This window comes from Mobula birostris, chromosome 3, assembly GCF_030028105.1.
Source record: "Mobula birostris isolate sMobBir1 chromosome 3, sMobBir1.hap1, whole genome shotgun sequence".
In the NCBI taxonomy this organism is placed as follows: Eukaryota; Metazoa; Chordata; class Chondrichthyes; order Myliobatiformes; family Myliobatidae; genus Mobula; species Mobula birostris.
The window spans coordinates 2,165,297-2,178,163 of record NC_092372.1 but is presented as its reverse complement, the minus strand read 5'-3'; the positions used below and the strand labels follow the sequence as shown (position 1 = coordinate 2,178,163).

Sequence of the window (12,867 nt, the reverse complement as noted above, 5' to 3'; positions counted from 1 at the left end):
AAAATACTCCCTGTTTTTGACCTTGTGTCTGAAGGACTGACTGTACTGTCTATGGTTTTCTTTTTGGCAAAGCTATGACTTGCTCTTTGGCAGTGCTAGTCTTCCCTTTCTGCAAGTAAAATAAACACTCTTATGATTGATACCCTCTGAGTTAATTGTTCAACGTAGTGAAAAGCTGTTTCACCAGCTCCTAGCTGGACACCCACTATTACCTGCACCCGCACCTTACTCCCCAACGGTTCGCCATGTCTCCACTATACCACAAGTCAACGGAACTGTTAATACCCATCTCGTCCATTGAGTCTTCTCCATCATTCTGTCACAACTATTGGTTTCACCGTCTGAACTCCATACTGTTGCCTTCTACCTATCACCTTTGACACACTTATTAATCAACAACCCACCACTTACTTACTTATACCCGTTACGCCACTGGTGTTTAGGGCAGCAAAGAACAGTTTAACCAGGATGTTGTCCGGATTAGGGGCATGAGCTACTGTGTAAGGAGAGTTCGGACAAACTTGGGCTGTTTTCTCTGGGGTGGAGGAGGCTCAGGGTGACCTGATGGAGCTTGATAAGACGTTGAGAGGTATAGATAGAGTAGATAGCTGCCATTGTTGTCCTTTAGGGTCAAAGTGTCTAATACCCGAGAACATGCATTTAGAGCTGAGGGACCTGTGGAATTCATTGCCATGGATGGCTCAGATGCCAAGTCATCGGGTTTATTTAAAACAGAGGTTGACTGGTGCTTGATTAGTCAAGGTGTCAAAGGTTATGAGGGGAATGAGGTTGAGAAGGAAAACAAAAGACACTGGGACAGGGACAGAAAGAGGAGACTTTAGAGGGAGGCGTATCAAGCACAGACAGACGGAGTACAGTCAGATTGGGGTTCTTGTCTGGCAAGGAGCAGTGGGGCTGAAAACTGGTTCATTTTCCACTCAGACCTTCACTGAGACCATTTCTCATCAGTACGTTTTACAAACAAAAACATTTCAATGTTCAAGTTCAACGTAAATTTATTATCAAAGTGTGTTAACCAGATACCATTGAACAATTCATTTTCTTGTTAGCAAGGCAACTCAATGCTCACCGCAGCCTGGGGTAGGGAATGGGACCAATTCCAGAGGGGGAGTCTGTGAAGGAGCCTGAACACAATCCTCCTCATTCACCTTTTCCCTTCTCACTCCCCTCCGTCCCACTCCACTGCATGTGTTTGTGTGTGTGTGTGTGAGAGAGAGACCTGTCTGCCCACTCACCTTCCATCAGCGATGTCCCCTCTCCCCCAATACACACACAGCAATCCTTACAGGCTCAAGTGATCCACAAATCTTATGCCCTCCCTCCTGCACCCACTCCTTAGCCACATGTTAAACTGTATATTCTCCCTATTCCTTACACATGGCACAGATGGCAGTCCTGAGATCACAGCCCAGGATTAGCTGCCCTAGCACCTCACTCCCTGAACCCCCTTTGCGGAACCTCGTTACTCTACCAGCCCATATCATTGGTACCCACATGGACCACGACCTTCACTGTGCACCCTCCTTAGGAATGCTGAGCATTCGAGCCCAGATGTCCCAGACACTAGCACACAGGACGTAACATACCATCCTGGAATCTCATTCTCACCCACAGAACATCCTGTCAGTTTCCTTTGCTAATGAAACACCTATGACCACAGCTCACCTCTTCTGCACCCTTCCCTTCTCAGTCTCAGAGCCAGACTAAGCGCCAGAGGCACGACTGCTGTGTCTTTCCTTTGCTAGGTCATCCCACCATCCCCAACAGTACCTAAAGTGATATATGTGTTGTTCAGGAGGATGGACACAGGGGTACACTGCACTCATTTCCCCCCACCCCCGCCCTTTCCCCTTCCTGACTGTCACCCAGTTCCCTGTGCTGTACAGCCTGGTTGCAACTACCTCTCTATATGTCCTACCTATCACCCCTCCAGCCTCCCGAATGATCTGGTGTTCATCTAGTTCTGGCTCCCACTCCTTAATGTGGATTGTTCGGCACTGAAGCTGGATGCCCTTCTCACAGGTGTAGTTATCAGGGACACAGGAGGGTCCCCTGCCTTCCCAAATCACGCAAGATGAGCTTTCCACTATCCTGCCTGGCATCTTGACTGTTTTAACTGAGCAAATGTAAAGAAGGGGCAAAAAAAATTCTACCTCCGGCATAGTTTTGCTTCTCTGACTGAATGCTCTCCGCACTGAAACCTCAAAGAGGTAAGGTCTCAATGTCTCTGCTCCAACTGTCCACTCCAACAATGACCGCTCCACTTGCTCCTGTCTAACTTTAATATCTTCTTGATAATCCATCCTGAATGCTGACTGGCCACTGCTGAAAGCTCAAAAATAACCTGCCCTGAGCCACCACCCTTAATACTCGATTGGCGAACCGGAGTGAATTTCGTCCTCTCAAGCATCCGATCTCCCCAATTAACAATGAGTCAAAGCTCGGCAGGGCGACACAACGATGAATGACTGATGGAAACCCATCCCACATTCAGAGCGCATCACCACCGTCACCACAGTGTGAACCCACCACTGTCTCTGCAGTGTGGATAAATGTGTCAATACCTTCCCACAGTCTGAGCAGGTCAATGTCCTCTCACTGCTGAAAACAGTCTGGTGTATCGGTAGGTAAGATGAATGTGTGAATTCATTCCTACAGTCAGAACAGATGAACGGCTTCTACTCAGTGCGAACTCGGTGATGTTTATTCAGTTGAGATGACTGAGTGAATTCCTTCTCGCAGTCTGAGCAGTTGAACAGTTTGTCCCCAGTGTTTACATGCTGAAGTTCATTCAATACTGGACTGAAAGTGATATATTTGAATGCACTCAGCATAAGAAATAAAATAAGATTATCTTGAAATTCAGCTACAGGCTGGCAAGTATGACATTGTGGCCATTTCTGAAACTTGGCTGAAAGATGGCTGCCATTGGGAGCTGAACGTCCAAGGATATACGGTGTATCGGAAAGATACAGATCGGATAGGCGGGGGCGCGGTGTGGCCTTGTGTATAAGAAATCATATTAAATAATCAGAAAGGGATGACACAGGATCGGAAGGTGTAGAGTCTCTGTGGTTGGAGGTAAGAAATGGCAAGGGTAAAAGGACCCTAATGGCAGTTGTAACAGGTCTCCAAACAGCAGCCGGGATGTGGATTACAAATTACAGCAGGAGATAGAAAAGGCGTGTCAGAAGGGCAATGTCATGTTAATCGTTAGGGATTTTAACATGAAAGTGGATTGGGAAAACCAGGTCAGTACTGGACGTCAAGGGAGTGTGTTTGTAAAATGTCTAAGGGATGGCTTTTTAGAACAGCTTGTTGTTGAGCCCACTAGGGGATCGGCTGTGCTGGATTGGGTGTTGTGCAATGAGATGATAAGAGAGCTTAAGGTTAAGGAATCTTTGGGGAACAGTGATCATAACATGATTGAATTCACTTTGAAATTTCTGAAGGAGAAACTAAATTCCAATGTTTGGTATTTCAGTGGAATAAAGGAAATTACAATGGCATGAGAGGGGAACTGGCCAAAGTTGACTGGAAAGGGACACTTGCAGGAAGGACAGCAGAGCAGCAATGGCTGGAGTTTCTGCGAAAAACGTGGGAAGTGCAATACAGGTATGTATATTCTAAACAAGAAGGAATTTTCAAATGGAAGGACACTACTGTGGCTGACAAGTGAAGTCAGAGCCAAAGTAAAAGCAAAACAGAGGGCATACAAGGAAGCCAAAGCTAGTGGGATTATAGAGAATTGGAAAGCTTTTACAAACTTGCAGAAGGAAACTATGAAGGTCAATAGGAAGGAAAAGATGAATTATGAAAGGAAGCTGGTGACTAATGTCAAAGAAGATACTGAAAGCATTTTTAAGTATATAAGGGGTAAAAGAGAGTTGAGGGTAGATATAGGACCAATAGAAAATGATGCTGGAGATAGTGTAACGAGAGATACAGAGATGGCAGTGGAACAGAATGTGTATTTGCATCAGTCTTCACAGTGGAAGACATCTGCAGTATACCGGACATTCAAGAGTGTCAGGAAAGTGCAGTATGTGCAGTGAAAATTATGACTGAGAAGGTGCTCAGGAAGCTTAATGGTCTGAAGGTGGATAAATCTCCTGGACCTGATGGAATACACCCTTAGGTTCAGAAGGAAGTAGCTGGAGAGACTGTGGAGACATTAACAATAATCTTTCAAGAATCTCAACAGATTCAGGCATTGTACTAGATGACTGGAAAATTGCAAATGTTACTCCGCTATGTAAGAAGGGTGGGAGGCAGCAGAAAGGAAACTGTAGACCTGTTAGCCTGACATCAGTGGTTTGGAAGTTGTTGAAATCGATTGTTTAGGGATGAGATTACGGCATACCGGGAGGCACATGACAAGGTAGGCCAAAGCTGAACAGAAAAATCCTGCCTGACTAACCTACTGCAATTTTTTGAGGAAATTACAAGCAGGGTAGACAAAGGAGATGCTGTAGATATGGTGTACTTAGATTTTCAGAAGGCCTTTGACAAGGTGCCGCACATGACGCTACTTAGCAAGATAAGAGCCCATGGAATTCCAGGGAAGTTACTAGCCTGGGTGGAGCATTGGCTGGTCGGCAGAAAACAAAACAAAAGTGGGAATAATGGGATTCTACTCTGGCTGGCTGCCGTAGTGCCACAGTGGTCAGTGTTTGGACCGCTGCTTTTTATGCTGTACGTCAATGATTTCGACTATGGGATTATGGATTTGTAGCTAAATTTGCCGATGATACAAAATTAGTGGAGGAGTGGGTAGTGCTGAGGAAACAGAGAGCCTGCGGAGAGATTTAGATAATTTAGGGGAATGGGCAAAGAACTAGCCAATGAAATACAATGTTGGAAAGTGTATGGTCGTGCTCTTTGGTGGAAGAAATAAACAGACAGACGATTACTTATAATGGGCGAGAATTCAAAATGCAAAGATGCAAAGGAACTTGGGAGTCCTTGTGCAGGATACCCTAAAGGCTAACCTCTAGATTGAGTCGGTGGTGAAGATGGCGAATACAATGTTGGCATTCATTTCTAGAGGTATAGAATATAAGAGCAGGGATGTGATGTTGAGGCTCTATAAGGCACTCGTGAGACCACACTTGGAGTATTGTGTGCAGTTTTGGGCTCCTTATTTTAGAAGGGATATACTGACATTGGAGAAGGTTCAAAGAAGATTTACAAGAATAATTCCAGGATTCCAGGAAAGGGTTACCGTACGAGAAGGGTCTGGCAGCTCTTGGGCTGTATTCCCTGAATTTCAGGAGAACGAGGGTGGGGGGATGGGGCATGTTAAAAGCTCTGAACAGATTAGATATGGCAGTATAAACGATTTCGGGATTAAAGGACATCCATTTAGAACAGAGATGAGAAGAAATTACTTTTGTCAGTGGGTGGTAAATCTGTGGAATATGTTGCCACAAGCAACTGTGGAGGCCAAGTCATTCGGTGCGTTTAAGGCAGAGAGAGATAGATTCTTGATTAGCCAGGGCATCAAAGGGAATGGGGAGAAGGCAGGGAAGTAGGGTGGCTGGAAGAATTGGATCAGCCCATGACTGAATGGTGGAGCAGACTCGATGGGCCGAATGGCCTACTTCTGCTCCTATATCTTATAGTCTTAATTGACATGTCTGAGTGAATCCTTTCCCACATTCAGAACAGGTGAGTTGCATCCCCTTGTGTGAATTTGCTGATGTATTTTAAAGTCAGATGACTGACTGAATTCCTTCCCACAATCTGAGCAGGTGAACAGTTTCTCTCTAGTGTGAATTCGGTAGTGCCTCACAAGTTTGGATGACTGAGCAAATCCCTTCCCACATTCAGAGCATGAGAATGGCCTCTCCCCAGTGTGAACTCGTTGATGTAACTTCAATTCAGATGACCGAGCAAATACCTTCCCACATTCAGAGCAAGTGAACGGCTTCTCCCCAGTATGGACTCGCTGATGTATCTTCAGTTCAGATGACCGAGCAAATACCTTCCCACATTCAAAGCAAGTGAATGGCCTCTCCCCAGTGTGGACCCGCTGATGCTCTTTCAGTTGAGATGACTGAGTGAATCCCTTCCCACATTCGGAGCATGTGAACGGCTTCTCCCCGGTGTGAATTCGCTGGTGTCTCTGTAGGTTGGATGAGCGAGTGAATCCTTTCCCACAGTCTGAGCAGGTGAATGGCTTCTCCCCAGTGTGAATTCGCTGGTGACTCTGTAGGCTGGATAAGTGAGTGAATCCCTTCCCACAGTCAGAGCATGTGAATGGCTTCTCCCCAGTGTGAACTCGCTGATGTATCTTCAGTTCAGATGACCAAGCAAATACCTTCCCACATTCAGAGCAAGGGAACGGCTTCTCCCCAGTGTGGACTCGCTGATGTTGTAGCAGGTGATTTGACTGAATGAATCCTTTCCCACAGTCTGAGCAGGTGAATGGCCTCTCCCCAGTGTGAACTCGCTGGTGTCGAAGTAATGTGGACAAGCGAGTGAACCCCTTCCCACAGTCTGAGCAGGTGAATGGTCTCTCCCCAGTGTGAACTCGCAGATGATCCTTCATTTGAGCTGACTGACTGAATCCCTTCCCACATTCAGAGCATGTGAATGGCTTCTCCCCAGTGTGGACTCGCTGATGTAATTTCAGTTCAGAGGACCGAGCAAATACCTTCCCACATTCAGAGCAAGTGAACGGCTTCTCCCCAGTGTGAATTCGCTGATGTTCCTTCAGTTGAGATGACTGGGTGAATCGCTTCCCACAGTCTGAGCAGGTGAATGGCTTCTTACCGGTGTGAACACGCTGGTGTCTCTGTAGGTTGGACGACTGAGTGAATCCCTTCCCACAGTCTGAGCAAGTGAATGGCCTCTCCCCAGTGTGAACCAACTGATGTTGTAGCAGGTGATTTGACTGAGTGAATCCCTTCCCACAGTCTGAGCAGGTGAACGGCATCTCTTCAGTGTGAACTCGCTGATTTTCATTCAGTTGAGATGATTGAGTGAATCCCTTCCCACATTCAGAAGCCATTCGGCTTCTCCCTGGTGTGAACTCACTGGTGTCACTGTGGCGTGGCTGAGTGTGTGAATGCCTTCCCACCGTCCCAGCAGGTCAATGTCCTCTCACTGGTGAATTTTCTGATATACCTTTAGCATCAATAACAGAATGGCTTCCTGCTTGCAGAACAGGTGGAGCATCTCACGATGGTGTGAACTTGCTGATGTATCTTCAGGCTGGATGACTGAGTGGTTCCCCTCCCTCACACAGAGCGGGTGAATGTCCTCTCCCCACTGTGAACTCACTGGTGTGTCTGCGGGTAGCCTGTGAGTGAATCTCTTCCCACACTGAGACAAGAAGAATGATATCTCACTGCCATCAATCCTCTGGCAATTCAGAAAGTCAAACGTTTGAATGCCTTGTACAATCAATGCAGTTTAAGAACTGATCTCTAGTGAACAAATGCTGGTGTGTTCTCAGCTCCTAGTTCCAGTGAGTTTCACAGAGTTAAAACAGAAAACTTCATTTCAGAGACAGAATACATTTCCAGCTGGGATGAGATACTTCTCCATCTCCAAGGGTTGACAGCAGATGTGCTGGTGTTGCAAAGAAAGTATCTGGTCACTCCTTAAATATCCAGACAGAGTCAGCAAAACTGATGTGTTGTTGTGTTTGAGATTCCCGTACACAAGTGTTCTGCCATTTCAAACCTGTAAAAATATTTACAAAAGACATCAGTGGGTGAAGGACAATATTCCAGGAGAGATTTTAGTCTGGGGTAAGAACATAAGAAATAGGAGCAGGAGTGGCCATTTGGCCCATCAAACCTGCTCCGCCATTCAATAAGATCATGGCTGATCTGACAATGGACTCATCTCCATCTACCTGCCTTTTCCCATAACGCTTAATTCCCCTACTACGTAAAAATCTATCTAACCTTGTCTTAAATACATTTACTGAGGTAGCCTCAGCTCCTTCATTGGGCACAGATTCACTACCCTCAGGGAAAAGCAGTTCCTCCTCATCTCCATCCCAATTTACCCGAATCTTGAGGCAATGTCCTCTAGTCTCATCTACCAGTGGAAACAACCTTCCTGCCTTTATCTTATCTATTCCTTTCATAATTTTACATGTTTCTATATCATCTCCTCTGAATGTGAGCTCTGGCATCACAATTTTACCCAATTTCAACTCAATTCGGGGGTATCAACTGGAGATATACCCCAGGCTACTGTGGGAAGTGAGGGGGGGAAATTGCTGAGCCTCTGGCGATGATCTTTGCACAACAATAGGGAGAGGAAAAGTACCAGAGGATTAGAAGACTTTGTTCCCTTTTCAAGAAAGAGAGTAGAGGTAAGCCAGGAAATTACAGACCAGTGGTTCTTACCTCAGTGGAGGGCAAATTGTTGGAGAAGCTCCTGAGAGGCAGGATTTATGAGCATTTGGAGAAGCATAATCTGATGTGGGATAGTCAGCATGGGCAGATCGTGCCTTACGAACCTGATTGAATTCTTTGAGGATGTAACAAAACACACTGATGAAGGTAGAGCATTGGATGTAGTGTACATGGCTTTCAGTAAGACTTCTGATAAGATTCCTCATGTGAGGCCTCATTCAGAAAGCAATGAGGCAAGGATCCAAGTAGACCTTGCTTTGTGGATCCAGAACTGGCTTGCCCACAGAAGCCCAAAGGTGATTTAGATGGTTTGTATACTGCATGGAGGACGGTGACCAGTGGTGTTCCACAGGGATGTGTTCTGAGACTCCTTCTCTTTGTGATGTTTATAAATGATCTTGATGAGGAAGGAGAAGGGTGCTGATGGCACAAAAGTTGGGGGTGTTGTGAAGAGTCCGGACAGTTGTCCAGAGGTTACAGCTGGACATCGATAGGATGAAGCACTGGCAGATGGAGTTCAACCCAGATAAGTGTGCTGTGGTTTATTTCGGTACACCAAATATGAAGACAGAATACAATATTATGTAAGGACTCTTGGGAGTGTGGATGATTAGCGAGATCTTGGGGTCCAAGTCAATTTTACACTCAAAGCTGCAGTGCTGATTGACGTTGCTGTTAATAAGGCCTTCATCAACCATGGAACTGAGTTCAAGAGAGATGAGGTAATATTAACGATATTACAGACCTTATTTATACCCCACTTAGAGTATTGTGTTCAGTTAACTCATTACAGGAAAGGTTGTAGATACTATAGAAAGAATGCAGACGAGATTTACAAGGATGTTGCATAGATTGGAGAACATGCCTTATGAAAATAGGTTGAGTGAACTTTGGAGCGATTGAAGATGAGAGGTGACCTGACAGATGTGTATAAGATGATGAAAGGCATCGATCGTGTGGATAGTCAGAGGCTTTTTCCTAGGGCTGAATTGGCAAACACGAGGGGCATAGTTTTAAGGTGTTTGGAAGTAGGGTCAAAGGAGATGTCAGAGGTAGATTTTTCACATAGACAGTTGTTGTTCGTCCATCGTTGACGTCGATGAGGACCTCGACTCCATTATGATGGTGTCGAAACCAGCGCTTAATTTGGATTTAAGTGAGGGAGAGTTGTGCAGCGTCAGCCTCACTCTCTCTTCCCAATTCCCATCTGGATCCAGTGGCAAGACAGAGTCTAGATGGCTGGAGATGGAACTAGGCGCAGTGGATGACCAGGACGTCTTCTGTGTCTTGTTCTGCTCTACACGTTCCACGACGCTTGCAGAGACCGCCTTCTTGAGCGTTGGACCTTCCATTGGTCTCGTCCGCTCAATCCGCCGGAGTCTGTCTTCACATGCTGGGATAGACAACTCCCTATCTCACTGAGGGTTTGAGACCCGTCAGCTACCCTCACCTGGTTTAGCCGGCTTGTCGAAGCCGTTGCCCGGGGTGTGGCCGCTGTCGCAAGCAAACAGCTACGGGGAGCCGCAGGTGAGAGCTGAGAGCCAGGTGGGGACCAAAGGTGGACAAGCCACCCTGAAAAGGACACGACATGTTCCCCCACCAGAGGTGCTACCCCTCCCTGACACCCCATATACCCCTACTACACAGAGAGTAGTAGGTGAATGGAATGCACTGCCAGCGATGATGGTAGAGGCAGATACCATAGAGTCTTTTGAGAGACTGTTGGATATGTACACGGAGCTCAGGAAAACAGAGTGCAAAGCAGTTGGGAAATCGGAGGCAGTTTCTAGAGTAGGTTACATGGATGCCACAACACTGTGGGTCGAAGGGCCTGTAATATATTGTAGATTTCTATGTTTCTATATGCACTCATCTTCGAACAAGGCATGGATCAGACATTCTGACTGACCATCAAATTCTCTGACTGTATGCCTGTCTGTATGAGAATGGGCTATTTTTTACTTCAGTCAACCTTTGACTTGGCTCAATTTGTCTCTGTCCTTTGGTATTATTTCAAGTTCTGGTCATGTTCCACAACACTACAAAGAGCACCTGTTACTACATGTATGATCCTGGAGATTTACTATTCACACGGATCGCCTCCCACCAGTTGATTGACAGTGATCAGACCATCGATGGCAATGCCAATGAATATAAAGTGGAAGGCAGTGGTTATTCTCATTGGAGTGCGGCACTTTTGTGATGTGAAAGCCACAAGTCACTTGTCATCGAGGCAAAGGTGTTTCATATCGTTATTTACCCAAAGAGAACTAAATCTGACGGAAGGTTTTATTTCCATACAGCACGAATTGACATTTTTACTGACTGGAAGGTAAACTCTTCAACCGAGATTAACTGGGAACTATATTTTGTTCCGAGTTCCGAATCCTCGGATTTACATAGCCGGAGCTCGGCAGTGTTTAGGAGATACATCCGCTCCCATTTCGTTCGACTGTATGGCACAATGTCGGTACTATCGCCCATGGCTGTCTCTTTACCCAGGAGCCCTCGCGAACAGAAACCACTCTAACCTCCATCGAAAGATGCAGGAATGCGCATGCGCCGCAAAACTGGCGCCCATGAATCGAAAGCTCCCCGGGGCACGGGTACGGATCGTGGGGCTGAGCGAGAGGGAAAGGACCAGAACTGTAGTGGGGTGCAGCATCAGTGTGGCTAGAACCCACAATAATTGTTGTTCGTTCGCGTTTTAGACACCGGTGATTAAAGCCCCACCCGGAGTGCGCTCTTACCTTCGTCCGGTCGTTCTGAGCCTGTCGTCTACTCAGCGCATGCGCGATATCCGGGATTGGGCGAGACGATCACGCATGCGCATTGGTTTAAACAGGAGACAATCTGCAGATGCGGAAATCCAAAGCAGCACCCACAGAATGCAGCAGGAACTGAGGGGGACAGATAGCAACTATGGAGAGGAGTGATCAGTCGGCATTTCAGACCGAGACCTTTCTTCAGGACTGGAAAGGGAGATGAGGTGATAGGTGAAACCGGGAGAGGGGGAGGAGTAAAGTCAAGAGCTGTGAAGTAGATTGGTGAAAGAGATACAAGGCTGGAGAACAGTAAATAATAATAAATACTTTATTGATTCCGAGTGGGAAATTCCTTCGTTGCAGCAGCAATATTTAAAATCACACTTAGCAGTGTGCAGACTTTACTAAAAATAAAGTGGAGAATAATAATATACACTCCTTGGCTACAGGACGGGCAGGACTGGCAGCTTAATATTCCAGGGTTCCGATGTTTCAGATGTGATCGAGGCAGAGGAATGAAAGGTGGGGGAGTAGCATTGCTTGTTAGGGAAAACATTGCAGCAGTGCTCAGGCAGGACAGATTAGAGGGCTTGTCTACTGAGTCCTTATGGGTGGAGCTGAGAAACAGGAAAGGTATGGTCACATTAGTGGGATTGTATTACAGACCACCCAATAGTCAGCGAGAATTGGAGGAGCAAATCTGCAGACAGCTGCCAGGCAACTGCAGGAAACATAAAGTTGTGGTGGTAGGGGATTTTAATTTTCCATATATTGATTGGGACTCCCATACTGTTAGGGGTCTAGATGGTTTAGAGTTTGTAAAATGTGTTCAGGAAAGTTTTCTAAATCAATATATAGAGGTACCAACTAGAGGGGATGCAATATTGGATCTCCTGTTAGGAAACGAGTTCAGACAAGTGACAGAAGTGTGTGTAGGGGAGTACTTTGGTTCCAGTGATCATAACACCATTAGTTTCAACTTGATCATGGACAAGGATAGATCTGGTCCTAGGTTTGAAGTTCTGAACTGGAAGAAGGCCAAATTTGAAGAAAAGAGAAGGGATCTAAAAAGTGTGGATTGGGACAGGTTGTTCTCTGGCAAGGATATGATCGGTAAGTGGGAAGCCTTCAAAGCAGAAATTTTGAGAGTCCAGAGCTTGTATGTTCCTGTCAGGATTACAGGCGAAGTGAATAGGAATAAGGAACCTTGGTTCTCAAGGGATATTGCAACTCTGATAAAGAAGAAGAGAGAATTGTATGACATGTATAGGAAACAGGGAGTAACTAAGGTGCTTGAGGAGTATAAAAAGTGTAAGAAAATACTTAAGAAAGAAATCAGGAGGGCTAGAAGAAGACATGAAGTTGCCTTGGCAGTCAAAGTGAAGGATAATCCAAAGAGCTTTTACAGGTATAGTAAGAGCAAAAGGGATCAAATTGGTCCTCTTGAAGATCAGAGTGGTCGGCTATGTGCAGAACCAAAAGAAATGGGGGAGATCTTAAATGGGTTTTTTGCATCTGTATTTACTAAGGAAACTGGCATGAAGTCTATGGAATTAAGGGAAACAAGTAGTGAGATCATAGAAATAGTACAGATTGAAAAGGAGGAGGTGCTTGCTATCTTGAGGCAAATTAAAGTGGATAAATCCCCAGGACCTGACAAGGTATTCCCTCGGACCTTGAAGGAGATTAGTGTTGAAATTGCA

At 45.8% G+C, this 12,867-nt stretch overlaps 1 protein-coding gene across 2 annotated transcripts; it reads right to left on the bottom strand.

Annotated features, from left to right (window-relative positions):
• Positions 1–1,015: 1,015 nt before the first annotated feature.
• Positions 1,016–11,197, bottom strand: LOC140194854 (uncharacterized). Of its 2 annotated transcripts, XM_072252136.1 has the most exons (3): positions 11,150–11,197; positions 5,713–7,713; positions 1,016–2,794 (listed from the first exon to the last, which is right to left on the bottom strand). In XM_072252136.1, exons 2-3 carry the CDS (start codon positions 7,034–7,036, stop codon positions 2,700–2,702), a joined length of 1,419 nt encoding a protein of 472 aa, XP_072108237.1. In that variant the 5' UTR covers positions 7,037–7,713; positions 11,150–11,197; the 3' UTR covers positions 1,016–2,699. The 2 variants fall into 2 exon arrangements, with proteins under 2 accessions (XP_072108237.1, XP_072108236.1); XM_072252135.1 differs by lacking the exon at positions 1,016–2,794 and having other exon boundaries at positions 2,864–7,713.
• Positions 11,198–12,867: the final 1,670 nt, after the last annotated feature.